At 41.7% G+C, this 21,862-nt stretch overlaps 1 protein-coding gene and 1 non-coding gene across 2 annotated transcripts; both read right to left on the reverse strand.

Moving 5' to 3' along the window:
* Positions 1–1,058: 1,058 nt before the first annotated feature.
* SF3B5 (splicing factor 3b subunit 5) lies at positions 1,059–1,828 on the reverse strand. The gene has a single exon (XM_045843522.1). The coding sequence runs from the start codon at positions 1,674–1,676 to the stop codon at positions 1,416–1,418; it is 261 nt and encodes an 86-aa protein (XP_045699478.1). The 5' UTR covers positions 1,677–1,828; the 3' UTR covers positions 1,059–1,415.
* Positions 1,829–4,105: 2,277 nt separating this feature from the next.
* On the reverse strand, positions 4,106–4,231 carry LOC123822306. The gene has a single exon (XR_006786276.1). It is a non-coding gene; the product is annotated as a small nucleolar RNA SNORA25 (small nucleolar RNA).
* Positions 4,232–21,862: the final 17,631 nt, after the last annotated feature.

A 21,862-nucleotide genomic window follows, 5' to 3' on the forward strand; every position in this document is an offset into this window, starting at 1 on the left:
AAAACATGGCAGATCTCATCTTCCAGCGGCTCCCAAACTCCCTCAGGGTAAAAGCCAGGGTTGGCGTAACAGACTCTTAACCCGTTCCCTTTCCATTACTTGTCCCTCCATTCTTTCCCTTGCTTACTACCTCCAGCCCCACTCACCCCTGCTGCTCCCCCAACAAACCAGACACAATCCTAGCATTACCATCGCACTGGAAGTTCCCTTTGTCTGGAAAGCAATTTCCCCAGTTTTCTGTATGGCTATTTCCCTCACTTCCTTCAAGTCATTGCTCAAATGTCACCATCTCAATAATCTAACATGAGCACCCCGTTGAAAATTGCAACCCTACCTACTCCCATCCTCTACACACCTGACATTGGCTATGCCTAGCATGGGTGTCCAACCTGCTGCCCACGGGCCACATGAGACCCAGGATGGCTATGAATGCAGCCCGACACGAAATCATAAATTTACTTAAAACTTTTTTTTTGCTCATCAGTTTTTGTGTTAGTGTTATTTAATGTGTGGCCCAAGACAACTCTTCTTTCTCCAGTGTGGCTCAGAGATGCCAAAAGATTGGACACCCCTGGTAGTTTTTGGAAGTTTATGTGGCTTCCCTCTCCCCCTACCAGTATAAGACCCCCCAAAATGTGAAAAAAATGCCCACCACAGTAGGGTTCAATAAATATTTGTTGAATGTTGAGCTAATGAAAAAACTCTTTTGACAGCTTGTCATCTCCCATGACATGTCCACCAAGTCCCAAGAAAAGGAGGATTCAATTTCTAAGAGAGGGGAGAACAATGATTGAAAAGATTTTTTTTAATGGGAGGAAAAGGTGGGATATAATTATCTCAAACCTCAATACTGAAGGCATTATGGACCTGAAAATGGCTCTTGGAAGAAGTCAGAGTGGGAGATTTTTTACAAGTTGTGTAGGGTGACCTTAAGTGTCTGGCAAAGAATGCTGGCCACTCCCCCCACCCCGATTTCCTGCTCGCACTCCCACGAAACAGCAGTCCCCAGAACCCTCCCTGGACCCCTCCACGTGAATACAAATAGCCCACACGAAGACTGAAAATTTTCTAAACTTTATGGAAAAACATCAACAACGACAATCAGCCAAAAACGAGCTTCCAATTTGCACCTCATTCCAGTGCAGTCTCCCCTAACGCTCGCTGGCTTTAGAGAGAGTCCAGGGTTACAGTTCTCAGGCGTCCTGACTGTCTCCCCAACGCTGTGTTCCGAAGGGTCCACATGAAGGCGGGTCAGGCGAGACGCCCGGAATAAAAATCTTCTGGCCAGAGAAAGGCAGGAGAAGAAACCATGGAGAATCAGTCCACTTGAGGCAGGGACACGCGGGAATGATAGCAAACTGCAGGATCACAGAAGGGATCGGCGCTCTCCCGCACAGCGCTGACAAGGCGGGATCTCAGTTCTCCTCCGGCTTGTCGGCTGGCGGTCCGCAAGGCTGCAGCATCTTCTCCATCAAGTTGAAGCGGACTCGAGCTTTGCTCTCATTCTCCGCAATGGCGAAGTAGTTGAGAAGGTCGAAATGGCCCATGTAGGAGCAGTAGGAGTCGCGGTGCTGGTTCACCAGCCATTCCCACTTGGTAGTGTCGGCGTGGCCGGTGCCGATATACTTGGACTGCAGGTGCTCCAGCTGGCTGTGGATGGTGTAGCGGTCCGTCATCTCGCCGCTTTCCTAGACGCTCTCTGGTCACAGGCCTCGGACGAGAAGAAGCTCCTCCGAAATTTCACACCGGAGAGGAACCGCCACACTCAAACTCCAGACGAAAGCAGTCGCGGGAGAATGGCGTCACCGCGACGAACGCTGCGCTTCCTCCAGGTTCCGGGACTCAAAGACGGATGCGGAAGTGGGTTCTGTCACGTAATTGGGGTTGCTTAGGCAACGCCAAAAGTCGGCCGCCCCTAGCAAGAGCCCCGCCCCCTTTCGGAGAGCGTTGCACGACGGTCCATTTTGTGGTCCCCTTTCTTACCGGGAGCGTTGCATGCTGGGACTCGTGGTGTCCAAAGTCTCCAGCCCCACCCCCCTAGGACCTTTCGCTACTTTTTAAGAGGCCTTTAGCGGCCTGCGTAATGGAGGGGGTTTCTGGAGGCAGACGGAGTCCGTAGACGGTTTGGAGCTGACAGGATATGGGAAACTCAAGTAAAACAAAAGGCAGCTTAGGAAATGAACTGGTTATAATTTTAATTTCGGAGCTTATGTGGCTCCCCGGTAGCCCCTTCACAACCAGAGGGTACATCGCCCCAAGTCAAGAGACGCGAATTCTGGTCTTGACTAGTGTGCAGTGAAAGTTAAATCAAAGTTTGCAGGGCCGCCCTTTCCTGCCCTTTGACCGAAGCTTAGTACCAGTTCCAGCACATTCCGGCCCCCACATCAAGCCCCTCCTTATTCTTGAGCTTGTAATAGTGATATCCCCCCTCCAGCCCGTCACCCACCCCACCTGCCCCAGCCTATACGCCTCAACGTTCCGTGCCGCTCGCCTCTCCAGTTGTCTGTACAAGCTGTTCCTTCTGCTTGGAACGCCTTTGTACCCTTGGCAGACTCTTTCCCCATTGTGTCAGCTCAGAAGCATCTCCTTGAAATCGGGTTTGGCTACTCCAGACAGATGTAAATTCTCCTTCCGCTTTGCAACTTGTCTGTTGTCTCATCTCTTGGTTATTACCGTTTTCTACGCACCCCCCCCCCTTTTTTTTTTTACAACTTCCTCATGAGAATACAAACTGCTTGAAAAAGTACTTTTTTGTTATCTTTTATTGTATGCTTCTTCTGTGATATCCTCATAGCCTGGCACAGATTGTATTCTCAAAAAAATTTGATGAATAGATAAACAACAATAAAAAGAACTCTTTACCGGGAAAAATAACTTTAAAATAGTTTTATTCTGATGCGAAGTTGCAGATTATAGTTAATACTGTATTGAATACGGGAAATTTTCTAAGTGTAGATTTCAGGTGCTCTCACCGCACATGGGTATGTGGATTACCTGGAGTGTAGTAGTCATTTCATTATGTTGCACACCTTCCATATAAACAGTTTTTATCTTTAAAAGAGATAAAAATAAAAATATTCTTTATGTGATTGAATGTCTGTACCAAGTATGAAAAAAAAACGTTTTATTCTTTAGACTAAATCTTGTTCTAACAAACGCTTCACTCCGAAAATGTTGGAGACTATTATAAGGCATACCTTTGGATTCATCATCCAGATATATCAAACCTTGCCATCTTGCTATTTTTGTTTCCAAATCTGTTATTATTATTTTAAGAAATAAAACTGGAAATAAACTTGAAGTTCTGTGTTCCCCTCCCTTATCTATTCACTTCAGGATACTATCTTGAATATTGATTGCTGATAGTTTGTGCATCCATAAGCAATAGTGCTAATGTTATGCACATTTTAAAGCTTTATATAAATGACACCCTGTAGGTATTGTTATGAAAATTGCTTTCCCCCATTGTATCCATGCTGATATATGTAGTTTTCATTCATTTTCACCATTGTGTAGTATGCTACTGAATTAACATACCATCACATGTCCATTTTCTCAATAATGGACGCTTAATTTCACATTTTTATTGCAAGAAACAATGCTACAAGAAATATCCTTGTACATATATTCTTGTAAATGTGAAGAAATTTCTTGGAGAATATATACAGGAATAAAGTTGAGATAAAGGAATGTCTTCAAGCTTTGCTAGATATTTCCAAATTGCTCTCCAAATCAATTATACCAATTGGCTCTCCCACCAACAAAATGAGAATTCATTTTGTTGCATAGCTCTCCCAAAACTTAGTGTCCTCAGACATTTAGAAAATTTTCAAATCAGATGGGTGGAATGGAATTCCACTGTGCCTTTAATTTGCATATCTCTGCTTACTAGAGAGACTGAGTATCTTTTTAATGTATTTACTGGCCTATTATATTTTTCCTTTGTCAATTGCATATTATATCTTTCCCATTTTATTGGGAACTTGTTGGGGCTTTTTTTTTTTTTACTATTTTTTAGAAGATATTTATACATTCAGGATACTAGTCAGTTATAATGCAATGGAAATCTTTGATACATTTATTTATTATTATTATTTTTTTTAAATATTATATCTCCTTAGGAAACATAGCACTATTGAATGTCTATTACATCCTACAGAGAACTTCAGTCTTAGGTCACAGCATTAAAAGCTTCTGATTTTGGTTCCATAGGCCCGTTTTGAAATGACCTATATGAAAATCTGTTTCTGGTCTGCAGCTCAGCTTTACCCTTTTTTTGTGGAATCATTTGTTGTACAGAAATTAACTTTGAAGTAGTCAAATGTATCAGCCTTCCTTCATATTTTGTGATTTTTGCATTTAGTTTAAAAAATGAAATCAAGCAAAGCTTTCCTACCCTTGGGCCATAAAAGTTTTTTCATTTCTAAAAGTTTTAGAATTTAGGTTTTTTATATTTATTGCTTCAATCCACTGGAAGTTTTTGTTTTGTTTTGCTTTAGAGCAGTGACTTTCTAATGGTATGTCACAAAATTTTTTAAAACATGTAGTACCTGACCATTTAGCCAGGGGCACTGACCTCTTTTCCTTTAGACCGTCAACTAAAAAAATGACAACAACCAACACAACAATAACCATCCTGTGTGATTGAATCAAAATTGTATCTATTTTCTGTCAGATCAGCAAAAAAATGTACTTTTTGGTGTACCTTAGAATTTCGGTAATTAGTTTTTGTGTGCCATGAGGTGTAAAAGGTTGAAGATTGCTGCTTTAGTGATCTTTTTAATACTTTTCTATATGGTTAAGTAGCTCCCAGGGATAACCAGTCATTCATTAAACAGTGCATCCTCTCTGTACTCATCTTTAGTGCATCTGTTGCATGTGGATAGGTCTGTTTCTGGGTATTCTGTAGTCTGCGCCCACAGTAGTAACACAGGAATTCATACATCTTGATGTATGCCATAGTGAAAGCCTATACAGGTTCTTGTTTCATAGATGTCTTAACATGTTTGAACCTTTGCTCTTCTCCATGAATTTAGAATTGTCAGTAAAGTCCTTATGGAAATTGTGATTGACTAGTTAAACACAGCCACAAAAATGAATATTTCTATATCATGAAGAATGATTCTAAGGATATGCGAGAGTTCCTTCAAATTCAAAGGCCTGTGGAGATAGATGGAAAATACATTTACATGTACGAACTAAGAGCCAAGGTGTACTAGTTTGCTAGGGCTCCCAAAACAAACTACCACAGACTGGGTGGCTTAAGCAATAAAACTTTATTTCCTCACAGTTCTGGAGGCTAAAAGTACAAAGTCAAGGTGGTGACAGGGTCGATTTCATTTTGAGCTCTCTTTCCTTGTCTTGCTGATGGCCATTTCTTTCCTGTGTCGTCACACGGTTTCCCCTATGTGTGTGTCTGTGTCCTGAACTCTTTGCACAAAGACACCAGTCACATTCGGTTAGGGTTCACCCACATGACCTTGTTTTGCCTTGATTACCTCTTTGTAGGTCCTAGCCCCACATCTAGTCACATTCTGAGTTACTAGGGGTTAGGACGTCAACATATGAGTTTTGAGGTGACACAATTTAGCTGTGGAGTATAAAAGAGAACTTGTTCCTTTTTTATAAATTTTAAATGTAATTAATTAGCTTTGTGAAAATAATTTAGGTACCTGAACAGGTTTTGTTAAAACAGACAACTGCAATATTTGCAAGGAAAATGAAATGTATTACATTAATAAGTGTGATAATGTTTAAGAGTTAAAATTTGGAGTGGACCTAATTTTATGCAAAAGCCCTTTAAAAATAATGGTCAAAATTTGCTAGATTTATAGTTTAGGATTTTTAAGCTGATTTTAAAAGCTTAAGGAGAAAAGCAGTTTTTTAAAAATTTAAAACTTAAAAAATTGAATATTAACTTTTAAAACCTAAGTCAATCTCTGACTAGTACCTTCTGCATCACCCCAATGATCCTCAGAGGCGCGCACGCACACACACACAAACCCTGCTTCAATTTCACTTGTAATTACATTGAATTTAAAGACTTATTTGGGGAGAATCGTCATTTTAACTATATTGAGTTTTCACACCGATGTACATAGTATGTATTTCCATTGATTTATGTCTACTTTTGTGACTTTAAATAAAGCTTGTATAATTTTCATATAGGTCTTTCACATCTTCTGGTAGATTTATTCCTGGGTATTTAGTTGTACAGGGTGGGGCAAAAGTAGGTTTACAGTTGTGAGTATGCAAAACAGAATTTATTCTTATATTATTATTTATTAATTATTGTATTATTTCCACACAAACAACTGTAAACCTATTTTTGCCCCACCCTGTATACTTAAAGATATTCTTTGTGAGTTTTACACTATGACCTAGTAAAGACTATCACAATTTCTTTGCACTTATTGCCAATAAGGAAATTTGGTCTGGAACCAGTGGACTTGCCGTCAAGACATGCCAGGACAGCTGCTTCTGTCTCATGCTCCAAGATATACCCTCACGTTAATCCCGTTAGCTTCCTTCTATGTAACTACCAAATGCTGCCTGACAAGTTGGCATTTGAGTAAGAAAAAATATGCAAGAAAAGATTCCATGGAAAAAAGATATAGAATTAAAGATTTATCATGAAAAATAGAAATTAGATAGAAAATGACATATTGCCTAGTCTATTTTTTTAAGTCTGGAAATGCAAGGCAACATTTTCTCTTTTTCATCTTGTTTTTGTACTGATGGCTTTAACTTTTTTAAAAAGTCATTTAATATTTTTGAATAGTCAAGATATCATTCAAAACATAAAAGTGTGCAAAGGAATGCAGTTCCCGACCTCTGCTCATTTCCCATGCCTCTTGTTACGTGTCTCCTGTGTATCCATCCAGAGATTTTTAATGGATGAGTAAGCAAATACAAATATACATGATTCTTTAGCCCTTCTAAAATTCAGATGGTAGCAAAATGCTCAGCATAGTTCTTGACTTTGCTTTTTGTTCCATTTTCTTTGACATACAATGGAGGTTATCCCATATGGGGACATGAAGAGCTTCCTCATTTTCCATCCTCGTTTACAGCTGTGTAATATTCCATTGCATGGGTGCAGTATACTCTCAATATCACCACTCTCCTATTGATTATCAAATGTCTGTGTATCTAGAAATTACATTTACATTTTATTATAACTGCATAAAATGTGAACTTCAAGTTGAAATGAACTAACATTACCTTTCCTTTGGTGAAATATTAGTTTAGATGCCCCTTTTGTCTGTAAGCAAGCTTTAAAATATGAAAAGAATTTTCTACAGGAGATTTACTGATGCCATGTTTCACACTAGAGGTCGCCAAAACAGCGTTTAACAAGGACAAATAAACTAGTGGTTGAGAGTATATTTCATAACCAGGCACCCTGAGTTTCTTATTAATCATAAGCAGGCAGGGAACCTCATAATGGAAATGCTGAAGAGAAATGTTCAGTTTGTGCAGTTTTAAAGCAATGAACACTTTGAGAATTTAGGGGAAAAGCAAGCAATCTTTCTCGTTTCATTACAAATTTTATATTTTGGGGTTTTATATTTAGTTGAATTAAGCAGCAATGTGGATTTTAGGTAATATTAAATTTAGGGAACTTATAAATAGAAGTGTATTGGATATATCTTATTTTTCTATGGTTAAAAATATCTTCAGCTTAGCTTTTCTTTTTCCACCTATCATGGGTCTCATATATCTGAGAAGATCTAGAACTCTCCAGTGCTGGACAGTTTTGCCTCTACTTTGGCATACACTTCAAAAGGACAAAGGGTTCTGCACCTTTTATAATCTCCCCTGGCGCAGATCTGATCAACAAAGGGCATGCGTTCTAGAACTCCTCATTTGAGATTGAATAGCCTGGTCCCTCTCTGTTCTTGAAGGATAACGGTCAAACCACGAGCTGGTGCAATTTTGGGAACAAAGGCTTCTCAAAGGAGAAAATCCACAAAGAAACTTTGAAGTATTATATATAGGTTCCATTGTTACAGTGATATGAAATCTCATAGTTCTAAGATTAATGATTGCCATATCATAGGTACTAAATATTTATTGAATAAATGAATATATGTATATTCACAATAGCATCTTGAATGATAGCAAATGATTGGAAAAAACTTTTGTGCCAACAATAAAAGAATAATTGCATAAATTGTGGTGTTATCGGGATACATATGGCATATCTCATTTGAATGTAACTTAAGTTCCTTTGAAATATCTTACTTTTTGTTCATTATATTAGCATACTAATTTACCCATTATTAGTACTCCGTAAATACTTGTTGAATTAGGACACTGTTCTCACAGTGGATTAGGCAGGGAGATACCCAAAATCTTAAAGCCCCCCACCCCAGTAGCTAGAACTAGCCACTTCAAAGTCACCACTGTCTTTTATACTAAACCTAAGACATGTGGATTCACATCAGCAATCACAAACTGGAACATGACATTTAAAAACAAGAAGTGAAATGGATGGGAATGGTCTTCTATGCAAAATTTCAGGTATCCAATTAACCATGCGGTATATCATTGTCTACCTAGAGTAAAAGTCACAGGTGAACCTGCAGGAAAGGATTGGACTTACAGCTCTCCTTCGATCTGAATTTGTAATTTCAAGTGCAAGATTTGTCTAGTTCCTAGGGAATATTTACTGCCTCTCGGTTTTAAATCAGCATGGGGGAATTGTTTTGTCTTTACCTTTTAGAACAGGTGTGTGTATAGGACAGAGGTGATGACAATCTTCACCAAAGCATAGTTTTGTCCACTTTTCATGAGTTGCACTCACTTCCATGGAACAGAGCCATGTTTCAGATTCTATGTGTTTTTGAGATGTCATTCACTTGTATTATGTCTCCTTCACATGTCACCTATGAGTGTGTCCTAACTTAAAGGTCCCCAAAGGATCCGTGTTGATACGTTGTGCGCGGTGGCCTCCAAAGAAAATGGCACAGAAGCAAACCTAATCTTTTCAATGCTGTTAATTTGTTTAAGATAGTTACAGGCCAAAGAGGGATTTAGGGGTGGAACAATCGGGACACAGAGCTGTGGCAAAGCACCAGTGGTGCCACCTCCCACCTGTTCCTTTCACATGTTCTTCAGCTTACGTAAAGCACTGTGCAAATGCAGTTTCAAGTCTCCCCGCTCCCATCGAGATCACCTGCCTCTAAGTCTCTCTTATAAAGAAATTCTAGCATGATGGCTCCTGAGGACTGCTGAATAATAAGTTTCAGTGAGTTAACTGCTGTAGTTGTCGGAGGAACTGATACGCTCTGTAGAACTGTGACATATTTCCAGTTAAAGTCTCATCTGGGGGGCCCTCAAGATAACAAAATGCTGTTGGCGTACCCTTTCATCTCTGCTTTCGTGTCCCTTAATTTCCTAGCTTAACCTTTATATTTAGCAAAATAGCTTTAGTTAAAGAGGTCAGAAAGCACGTTTTCTGTCCTAGTTTTAGTGCAGTTTTGCCCCTAGACCAAGACCAGAGTGAGCCTTGTCCTGGGCCCCCTTCCTTGGGAGCGTCCAGCTATGTCTCCCTACCATCTGTGCATTCCTACGAGCTGAGAAGTCCATGGGTCAAGGGGACATCTGCACCCATGCTCCCACTCCTCCACCTCCTGGCTCACACACAGGCAGACTAAGCTTGCCACACAAATTCCAAGTACAAACGGTTCCGAGCCCACCTCCAGGGCCAGTGCAGGCTGCATCTTTGGGTCTGTCCTCCCAAAGGCTGACCTTGCGGTTGATGGCACACTCCTGGGCCTGCTGCGTGCCCATGGAATGGCTATTTGCTGGTGTTAACCTTGTGAACTCAGAGAGGCTGGCTGAGAAATTCCATTCAAATGGGTTGGGCTTGGAGGACACTCTTAACTTAGAAATGATTTTTAGAAGGGCTCAGGTATCTACCTAGAGTTCAGAAAAAGTTACCCTGTTCTTAAACTCCCCCCCAGATCCCCTTCCAGTCTCAAATTTCTTACTGGTAAGTAATCTTAAAGTCAAACTATTTGCCAGATTAATGTTGTGATTCTATTTATTTAAAATGTGTAACTGACTTATAATTTCAAATTAAAAGCAGAATGTGAATAAGTGTGTGAGTGGTATTCTAACATTTAAGTAAATGGACTTACCAGATTTATAACTTAACATTAGATTTACAAGAGCCATTGACATGTGCTTGCTTGGTCAGGCATTTGAACTGCTTGAATTGAACAAATTAAAGCCATTAATGCAGCTTAAAAATACATAAGGGAGCTTGCTGGATACAAAATCAATATCAAGAAAAAGGAATGGTATTTCTGTATTCCAGCAACAAGAAAATAAAATGGCCCCACACAGACAGATACCTGATACGTGGCAGAGGCACACTGCCAGGAGGTGGGAAGGAAGACCATCTTTCCAATAAGGGGAGCCAGGACAACCGTGTAAAAGAAAATGAAATGGGACTTCTCATTCACACCATACACAATAGTGAGTTCCGGGTGGACATGAGATCTAATGCGAGACAAATGTGAAGTTGCTCAGTGACAAACATAGGAGAATGTCTTACGGCTTTGCGATAGAGAAGGGTGTCTTAGTGCGACACGAAATGCACTAACCAAACAGTAAAGATTAGGAGGCTGAGGAAGGCTCCCCACAGCAGGGAAGAGGGCTGGAGAGGGTGGCTGGCCAGCTCCAGCGTCATTTCAAGTCCAGAAGAAGCGGTTCCTTCAAACAGACCCAATAGGATGGCATCGGCTATTTTTGCATCCACTGAAGTAGCTTAAACATACCTAAAAGGACCACCTCCCCAAAGGACAAGGAAGTGGTATCTCTATACATCGATGGCATCTGCACCTGGGCCTGGTGGGAAGACCAGCGATGATTTTGGGTCCCTAGTCACTGCCATTTCACCTTCGGGACACCCAAGCAAACGTAAGGTCATGAAGGAGAAGACCCAAACTTGGACCTGAACTGAGTTGGGTGAGGGAAAGCAGCCCAGGCCCAGAAGCAGGGTCACTCCCAAGACAGCAGCTTGGAGCTCTCGAGCTACGTCCCCAACCTGCAGGGAGGAAAATCCCACATCTGCTTGTGCTGAGAAAGGCTGCCGCTTCCCTGGTCCAGACAAGAAACTCTAGAGATAGGGTGTTAAATACTGCAGTTTCTTTCAGCCTAAGGGTGCGGGTGGGGAGAGGGGTTGTCGCACTCCTGAAGCTGGCTGCAAAGAGGCTTCTCTACCCAGAGGACACCTCCAGGGAGGCACCATGGTTGGGCTTGAAGTGGCATCTTCCATGTCCTTGCTGCATCAGCCACCTTTTGCTAATTGGGTATCTAGAAATGACTAAAATAGTAGCAGAGTTTAGAGCCATTGAAAAAAGAAACAATGAGATGAGGGGTGGAGTACAGGAGGTCTCTGGATACCCACCCACTTGGGATTGTAATGCCAATGACCATTCACGAATTTTGCTCTCTTTATAGGAGCAAACTGTTTCGTCCCCGCCCCCCCCCCCCCCACCTTGTCAGCCTTTGCTCTTTACGAACAATGTGGACAGTTCCCTTCACAAGCTACGGTTCTTCCTTTCTATCAGTCCACTGACTTCTGCAAGACTTTAAAATTCATCCAGATCTATCCATGTGATGGGGTTTTTAAAATGCTCCCTATGTCTTACTCTATCCCTGCTAACGGTGGGAAGAAGACATGCCCCAGAACCTTGGGATCATGGTTTAAATTCTTTAATAATATCTTAAAAACTATTTTAAAATGGCAGTTTCATATAAACAACTATGGGCTCTGGTTTGTTTCTGACAACTTTGCAGAACACAGTCAATCTCTTAGGCACACGGGAGATGGAAAGAAAAGTTTGTTTGCTCAGGCCTGCTTTTATAGAGCTTCACAGAACCTCTGAGCCACATTCACAAACAATTTGCAGGAGAAACTTGGAGACCTTAGGCCAGAAGATTAAGTAGCTTGAAGGCAAAGTCTCAACTGGCCAATTCCATGATATTCACCAGCAAAGACCACGGGCTGGCAAGAGCTACGTTGCTTTACTCTTCTAGGCAAGTGTTTCTCCCAGTCTGCAAAGCGCCACAGCCTCAATTCCCGCACTTCACTCATGTTGGGTCGGCTGTTAACAGAGGGGAGTGTTTGGGTGGTGTAGCCGTTGCCTTGAGTGCCTACCGACATTATGCCAGGTGCTAGAAATAGCTCCTTCATCATGAAAATCTAGAAAAGAAACGGTTGCTTTTAGACCCTCGCCTATTGGCCTAGCTGCTGAAGAGCCCGCAGGCGCTACCTGCCCATCCTCCACTCCTTACCCCAGCACAGAGAGACCTGCCAAAGACAGTTTGTTTTCCCCCTTTCAATTGCCCTGCTGACTTGAAATACTCATTCCATGTAACTCTGTCAAGTATTTCTTGTCTGCATCCTTTAAATCGTTTGCAGTTCAAAAGTCCTTATCAGAAAGTTGTTTGGAATTCAGAGCATTTTTCCCCCATTAAAAAATATCACAAAATTGTGGTTAGCTTTTCAAGCCTAAACATGCTACCTTGTTTAACTTAGTGAAATGTTCTAATGGTAGAAATGAACTGTCACTTGTAACTGTGGTTTTTTCCCTGAATACGTGAGGAAATGATCTGTGAATTCCAAGTTGGATTGCCAAGAGGAGCCCTGACATCGCAGTGCGGGCCCTGTGGTCTACTGTCCTCCCCCATGCCCTCCGTCAGCGGATGAACAGCAAGCTCTCTAGTTCTATTTTCCGGGGAGCAGAGTGGGGACACCAGAGATGAAATCAGAGACCTTATGGAACGGAGAAAGCATGAACTATATAGCAAGAGCCCTGAGCAACAGCAAGAGAACTTCCTGCCTTGCTCTCTCCCATCTTTTCTCCTTCCCATCCCTGAGGCCATAGGCATGGTTCACAGTCAGGCCGGACACTGGGGTGAGCTGCAGGAGTTTCTGCACCTGTGGGCCCCACAGGGGTAGGCATCCACTTGGAGAATGTGCTATGCATTCAGGATGGCCTTTATTTGAAAGATGCAAACACTCTTAGCATCTTTGTATCAACCCTCTAAGTGGCATTGAAAAATTACTGGTCTTTACTGGCTTTTCCTAAGCCTTCCATATTTGAAAAGTGTATTTGGTGCCAAGTTTTTTCTACAGCTGTATCAAAAACAAGATAACAAACCTTTATTCACATCACAATGTAATTTTTGTAGGATGTTTTTTAAAAAATTTACAAGGCAGAGTTGGATAAAACATCTGAATTAAACTTAGCAATCATGTGCTGAAAAAGTAAAGATTGCAACATTAATTACATTAGACACTTCTGTTCATCAAAAACTACCATTAAAATAAATTAAAGTACAAGCCATAGGCTGGGAGAAGATATTTGCAGCCCATGTAATGAAAGTGTAACCACAGCAAACTGGTTTCCAAATATACAAAAACTGTTTAAATTTGATAAGAAAAAAGGCAGAAAAACCAATAGAAAAATAGATAAATGGTTTGATTATGCATTTCCCAGTAGAGGAAATCCAGATGGCTGGTAAATAAACATTGAAAATGTTATCAACATAATTAGTAAACAGAAAAATATTTATTAAAATAGTGAGATGCCACTCTATGCCTTCCATGTCAGCAAACTTTTGCAAGTTTTGTGAGGCTTTCTGAAGTTCTACTATTTGGTGGGCATGTACTATCGATTGTACAGCCACTTGGGAAGGCAGTTGGGACACTCTAAGTTAAAGAGAGCGATGCCCTGTGGCCAGCAGCTCCACGCCTGGGCACGTCCTTTAGAGAAGTGGTTCCCAAAGTAGGGTTCCTGGATCAACAGGGTCAGCATGGCCTGAGAGCACTTTTGAAAGGCAAACTTGATGCCCATTATTGAAATTATACCCATGTTGATTGGGTGGTGAAGTGCTATCACATGGCTTCTGCTACGCTGGTATCCCATCTTCTCCGCGGTTATTGGGAACCCTAGTTCTGTAACAGCATCTCTTATCATTAACTCTGGCCTGTGCGGGAGAGCCACTGCTGACTTCCCAGTGACACTGGTGCCCCTCTGCATCCCCCCTTGGTAATTTTTCTTATTTCTTGGTGCATAGAGTCCTCTATGCTCTTCAGTGATCATAGTTGGCTGAAAGGGTTTCCAGTCTTACCCAGTAGGCCCTCGTCAGCATACCCACTTCTGTTGGTCTTTCCATCCCTTCCTCCACAGTCTGACCGCTCTGGCATCTCTCCTTGATTTCATATGGACCACCACTTTTCAAATCTTCCAAACATACTGCCGTTATGTATTAGGATAGTCAACGTGAGGGTATCAGTTGACCTGTGTCATGGAGAGTGCCTCCATGTTGATAAATTTTCCCTTAATGAGCTTTATGTTCTGCCCCCACCTTGATTCAGACCCTCCTGATTCACTTCAAGGCCTCTTCCTCTGGCTCCTGGCAGCGCACGTTGGTAAGATTCTGCAGTCGCTTTGGTGTGTAAGCCATCCTCTTCCTTGGCGGGTCATGCTGAAACCTGGCCCTAGTCACCAGCGTGGTGAACAGGAAGGCGGATGCGTACAGATCCTCAAGGAGTGCAAGCATTGTCTTGTAAGGTACCTGTCTCACTTGCAGGCATTTGCAAACTCTTCAAGAGATGACCTCTATCTTCCAACAAAGAACAGTTGCCCACTTCAGTAGATCCAGAGAGTTCAGGAGAGTTTAGGGCTCAAGGCACTAAAATGAGCCTCCCAGAAATCTCCATCTGGAGTCTTAGGGTCCTATTTCTTTCTGATGAGTACCCTGAGTCTGGGACACGAGGCTTGACCAGGCTGTGAATTCAGCCTTCTCTGAACTTTTGCTCCTCTGACAGTTAAATGCCATGCTCTATCTCCTTGTGGCTGTAGGAGATGAAGATCTTTTTAAATGCTTCCAAGAAGGTTCTCTAACTCTCACACTTTGTTCTAAATTGCTGATTAATATATTAAACCCTGTTATTTTCTGTCTTGAATCAGAGGTACTTAGCAACAAGCTCCCAGTTCCAGAGTGTACAGCTACTGTTTTGGTTTCCTCCAGGATTCTCAAAGTACAGAGACAATGCACTAGCTATTGCATCTCTTTCCTTTTACTGGCCATCAAACTCACCACAGGTGAAAGGTCTTAGGGATTTCATCTCTATAGTGTGCCAGGAGTTATCATTGTAACAGGGTGCAGCCAAGGCGGGGTCCAAATAGGGGTTTGTAATGGGGTTCAGAACTTGGTGTACAGGAAATACACACACACACACACACACACACACACACACACACACACAGAATGTCCTCACTCCCACAAGTCTGAGCTGGGGGATGGGACACATGGAGCAGGGCCATTGAGAGTTGTACTGAATAGTAACAGTTTTGCAGATAACCTCTAGAACAGTCATTTAGCATATCTATAACCTTGAACTGGTTTCATAGGTATGTTAAACAGCTGTGGCCAAGCTTTGAGCTAGGGGGATGGGAGTGACTTCCACCCATAATGCAGCTAGGCGGCAACTCCCTCTGGTTACAGGACCTGCGTGAGAGCTTGGAGATGATTGGCTCCACACCACAGGGGCACATCTGCCCGGACTTACTACGGCAGCCCAGTAAAGCTAGAAAAATACGGGAATGCTGGCAACTGTGGCCGATTGTGGGAGGAGTCGGAAATGGTGCTGCAGAGGAAGACTGGGACTGGGATTTGAACCCAAGCTCGGCAGCCATGCAGCATCTTTTTGGGACCACGTGTCTTTCTTTTTGGGATCACACAGCTTGGGCAGAGAAGAACCAACGACTTCTATTTCTTTTTCTGAGATATGGTACCTGGGACTGGGCAGAGCGGGAAGGAAGGGCTGTGCATTTGTGGGTATTCTAAAGGACTTTGGGATCTCAACAAAGACATTAAATTATTACTCTTAAGTTTGCATAACTCTTTAAATAAATAATCCCTTTCTTTTTCACCAATCTCTGGCATTGAGAGACATCTTTCCCCAGCAGAGGGCAAGGTGAACCTAGTACAGGGTGGGGAACCCCCGGAGCACAAGGGTGGGTCCTTTCAGTAATAGTATATCATCTCATCTCCCACCCCGGGTCTGTTCTGTAACACCATTACTCCAGCTACAACTAGTGATGGGGTTCTTGTTGCTCTCTAACCAGCAAGTGAATCAACTCCAGAACCTCATTCTGGAATTTTCTTAGGATTAATTCCAGTACCAATTGTCTCAGGTTGAAATTCCTACTAGCAGAGCTTGAGACCAGGGCTTTTGTGCAAATGATTTATTGAAAGACTGTTCTCAGAAGAAGGGGAGTGAGGAAAGCCCTTTCTAGGGCAGGGGAAAGGACTAAGCAAGGTCATGGTCTCAGCTGGGGACCCACTTCAGCCTGATTCTGTGGGAGCTCTGGAACACAACTTGTGCCTGAATGATTCCATGAGTCACTACCCGAATAATTTGTCTTTTCCTTTGTTTTCTCCTGCCCTAGAAAGTTATCTGATGTTCCTTGTGTTCAGAAATGACTCAGTATTGGATAGAGAGTTAGAACTAAAAACATTAGCCTTCTAGTGTATTTTCACTCCACCATATACTTCCCTAACCCTTCTTTTAGCTGGAGTGATGTGTGATCCTGAGCTCTGATCAGTGTCCCAATTCTTCCCATACAAGCAGGGTTAATACAAAGTGCATGAGATAGTTTTAATCAGATCAGAAACAAGAACTATGGACACAAAAAGAGGTCAGAGAGGGCACAGAAGAGGGGTAGACAGAGGGACAAATAAAATTACAAACAGGTTCATCTGAAAGCCTATTTTATAGGAAGAGGTGTCTTTTTAAGTCCAATGTGGTATTTATTTTAAACAATTTATTAATTGAGAATTTATTGTTTCTTTCAAGCTCTCTAGCCATATTTCTCCTGTCTGACCCTAATAAAGAGCTAATGAAATTGGCCAACAGCCACAAAACATTAGTATGAAATAGATCTTGTCATATCTTAACATACAATTCAATCTGAAACTATTTTTATTCCCATCTTTAGTCACAAGAAAATTAGCAGCAAGTGAACTGAATTTTTTTAAATTTCTTTTTAAAAATGTTTTAAAATTTTTTTAAAGAGAAAGAGGAAGGGAGAGAGCAATATCAATTTGCGGTTCCGCTTATTTATTCATTCATGGGTAGCTTCTTGTGTGTGTCCCGGCTGGAGCTCAAGCCTGCAGCCTGGGCAGATAGGGACCACACTCCAAACAACTGAGCTGCCCTGCTAGGGCCTTTTTTGTTATTTCTGAGGCCTGAGAGTTAAAAAAGAAAGTAACACAAGTGACACATGAAATGACCTAGCAAGTGTTTGACGGAGATAAGTTATAATGCTTCTGGTAAAAAATGTAAAACTGTCACTTCCTTGTTGGAGCTGACACTAGCTGTTGCAAGTTGTCCTTCCTGATGCAAATCCATATTAAGCTTTGGATATGAACACAACACGCTCAAAGACAATTCCAAACGAGTGCATGGAGACTTAGAGAGTATTTGTAATGAATAATGCTAGATTGTTAATAAAGCATTTAATCCAATTTAAATGAGTGCCCTATCCACACAAAGTTGACTTGAGCTTTTTCCTTTTCCATTGATAAATTCAGTGCTTATATGCCAATCGCATTTTTAAATATGCCTTACACAGTTAGGTAAAAATTCAGAGACAAGGGGCTCCCAGGTCTATAAAGATGAATAATGTAGTGAATACTGTGTAATTTGTAATGTAATCATGGTCATAAACAAGACAATTTACAATTTATTATAAGGTAGGGCAATATTAAAAAGTGAGTATTCAAAAAATGGGTAGGTTATTTTTAATAGAAATGGTGAAGTTTCTAAAAGGAATTTCACTGGGGATAGGCCTGGAAGTCCGTGCTGTGTTTCAGAAGTTGGTGATGGGCTTTTAAGAAGGTTTTCCTGGTGGAAGGCGTGTTACAAGAGAAGTCAGGGAGAACTGAAAGCACGTGGTGTGTTCAGGGAATGGCCAGTTGAGAGGAATGAAGAAAAATAGGAAAGAAGACAGCAATGAAAGTGAAATGGTATTATGGAGGAAATTCATATCGTGGTAAATAGAAGGGTTTGAACTTAATCTGTACATCATAGGGACTCACCGATGATTAGGGGACCAGGGAGTAATTTAATTAAAACTGTGCACTGAATCAATGGCTAAGGATAGTGACCTAGGAGAATGTGAAAGTGGAGACAGACTAGCGAGGCTGTGATGATACTCTGGGTGGAAGACGAGGTCAAATGCTGAAGAGTCTTGAGAGGTTAGGCCCTGGTGGCGAGGACAGCTTGTGGTCCTCCAGGACCCTTTCCCCTTTCTTCCTTTGAGTAAAGACTAATCCTCACTTTTCTCACAGCTGGATGGGGCCATGTATTTAAGGATTGGCCAACAGATGTAAGTGGGTGCACCCTGTGCAATTTCTGTGAATGATACTAAAAAAAAGAGGTTTCTCCTATCTGTGGTTAGGATGTGGTGCTGTAGACTGAATGTTTGCCCCGCCCCCCAAATTCACATATTAAATCCTAATTCTCCTTTTTGGTGAAATATTTGTTCATGCCTTTTTCTTGCTTTATAACTGGTTTGTTTACAATTGAGCTTTGAGAGTTCTTTTTATATTTGAGATATAAGCCCTTTGTCAGATACATGGCTTGCAAATGCTGCATTCTCTTTGCAAGGAAAAGTGTTTTTAATTTTGGTAATTTATGCATTTCTTCTTTTTATGAGTCATGATTTTGTGTCATGTCTAAGAACTTCTTGCCCAGACTTGTTTCACAGAATACAGAAATAAAAAATAAACAAGAAGAAGGCACATCATAATCAATCTATTGAAAGTTAGTGATATAGAGAAAAATCTTAAAAGGGGTTAAGAAAAAAGTAAACTAAACACAACTTTAAAGTGCTGAAAGGGAAGTTACAAAAGGAATGGTTAATAGTTTAATTTTCATGTTCCTACCTACACGCATGCGCATACACACGGAGTTGACCTTACACGGCTGGGTTGCTGGTTCAGGAAACTGTCGGGCTGATGCTAGAGCTTGAAGTTCAGAGGGCAGGCAGGCCGGAGAGGAAGATGGAGAGAAGAGCAAGCTGGAGCTTACAAGGACCAGCTGGAACCCCTGTCCCTTCTCACAGCCTCAGATCTGGAAGGGGTGAGTGGACTGCAAAATCTCAGGCCTCTCTTGAAGGAGCTAATGGCTCAAGAGCCAAAAAAGGGAGATCCTGGGGCAGGTGGAGCCCTCGGAGGTGTGGCCGTGCCTCACGCCAGCGAGGTCATCCCGAAGGTCAACAACAGTGTGCGTGGGCTACAAAAGTTTTCTCCACACCTCACATGACACTATCTCCTGTGGAACCTCCCTAATTAAAGGAGTTCTGGGAAGCAGAACTGAGCCTGGCCACCAGACATGACAGTTCAGTTTATTTTAGCAAAATGTTAATTAAGTGGACATGGTGGTAAAGATATCTGAAAATCATTGGCAAAAGCAGCACGCGTAATTGGTAGGTTGAGATCTAATTTATTGTGGGGTCCACACCCCAGAAGAGTTTCATAAACTTTGTAACGGAGGGAGAACATATCCGAGTGCGCCCCAGCAGAAGACAAGTCCCTTCTGGCTGGGATTTTGACGAGGATCTACTAAAACAACATGGTGAGGGCAGGGTGAAGAGAACGAAGAGGAAAACGGAGGCATCCAGAACAAGGAGTGGAAGGAAGCTTTTCCTTCCCATCCCCACGGGAGCTGTGCTGGTGAGGGAGTGTCTACTGCCAGGAGCTCGGTGCTACCTGCAAGGACTCCAGAAGAAATACCTTGGCCCCTTTGCATCCTGCCGAAGCTTCCTGCCAAAGCTTCCTGGGGCTCAGAGCAGCAGATGGTATGGCTGAAAATGGATCTGGGAGGGTGCACGATGAATACCTAATGATGTCTCATTCAGCTATACTTCCTAACACTTTACCAAAGAGCCTGAAGTAGTTGTGACCATAAGTAATCTGGCATAGGGTTCACATTTTTGTGCAACTTGCTCTTTTCCACAGGTGTTGAAACATATCACTGTCTTGACAAATGCCATTAATTTTTATTTTTCCTCAAATGGAACATTGCCCTACAAATTACTTTCATTCAAAAAAGTGACTCAATTCTCAATAAAGGTGATTTGTGGAAATTTGTCACGTTCTTACTCTGATACTCATAATGTTTCTGAAGGTTCTGAGCCATAGTGACTCACAGTCAGGCACTGAAATGCAACCCAACTATTCTAAAGGTGAGTGTATACTGGGTTAATATGCCAGTCAAGAAAGTAAGTACTCGGCAAAGTCAAAGCACACAATGCACTTAGTTCAAAAAGCTGGCAGATTTACCCCTGGCTGGTGTGGCTCAGTGGATTGAGTGCCGGCTTGTGAACCAAAGGGTTGCTGGTTGGATTCCCAGTCAGGCCACAAGCCTGGGCTGCAGGCCAGGTCCCCAGTAGGGGCAGATGAAACACAACCACACATTGATGTTTCTCTCCCTTTCTTTCTCCCACCTTTCCCCTCTGTTTAAAAATAAACTTTTTTTTTAAGAAGCTGGTGGATTTAAAGTCATAAAGTCAATGCCATAACAAAATACCCATATTTTGCCATGTTTAATGTGCAATATTTGCCCAAATTTTTGAGAGAAAAATAAGGATGCGCATTATACATGGGTAGTACTAATTCCATATCTATATAAATGTTTTTAATTCTTTTACTTATGCTTATGCATTAAAAGTGTAACTCTAGAAAGCAATAATGAAATTTGTATGCAAAATAATCCCCTGGAATATGATAATTGATTTTGTTTTCAAATATAAACAAACAGATACATAAATAATTGAATTAAAATATTAAAACAGCCCTGGCTGGTGTGGCTCAGTGGATCAAGTGCTGGCCTGAAAACTGAAGGGTCGCTGGTTGGATTCCCAGTCAGGGCACATGCCTGGGTTGTGGGCCAGGTCCCCAGTAGAGGGCGCATGAGAGGGCAACCACACATGGGTGTCTCTTTCCTGCTCTCCTTCCTTTCCTGTCTCTCTTAAAATAAATAAAATCTTTCAAAATAAAAAAATAAAAAATTAAAGCAAAAGTTTTTTTTCCTGAAACTATGGGCCAAAAATGTGGCTGCACATTATACACAGCAAAATACAGTACCTCTCAGGTATCATCTTACCTTAAGTGTAAGTTTAAAAAGTCAAGCATAAATCTATGGCTATTTCTTTGGACTATATTTGGGGGTGACCCTTCCTCCCTCCCTCCTTTTCTTTATTTTCAAGCACTTTCATGTACAATGTCTTATCTAATTCTGAATAGAGGTGTTATCCCGTAACACAGAGAATTAAACTGGGGCCCTTTAATGCAGAGGATGAAATGAGGAATTTCAAATAGCTTGCCCACTCTCTCTAGCTAGAAAACGTACAGTCCACAAATTAAAAGCAGATAACCTATTTCTAAACACTCCCAACTTTAATAAAATACTTTGTAATATTAAAAAAACCCACTTACCTGCTTGCTGACTCTACAACCTATACTTTCTGTGACCCGTTGTCCTAAAAACCAGTCTTCTGACATCATGCCTCAGAATGCCCTGCCTTGCTAGAGGGATGTGGCCAAAGGGATGAGGGATATAGTCTCACAGAAAAGCCTTTTTTATTATATATTTTTAAAGATTTTATTTATTTATTTTTAGAGAGAGGAGGGAGAGAAAGAGAGAGAGAGGGAGAGAGAAACATCAATGTGCAGTTGCTGGGGGTCATGGCCTGCAACCCAGGCAAGTACCCTGACTGGGAATCGAACCTGTGATGTTTTGGTTCACAGCCCATGCTCAATCCAC

Source organism: Phyllostomus hastatus, unplaced genomic scaffold (assembly GCF_019186645.2).
Source record: "Phyllostomus hastatus isolate PE091 unplaced genomic scaffold, TTU_PhHast_1.1 phas_contig_40, whole genome shotgun sequence".
NCBI lineage: Eukaryota > Metazoa > Chordata > Mammalia > Chiroptera > Phyllostomidae > Phyllostomus > Phyllostomus hastatus.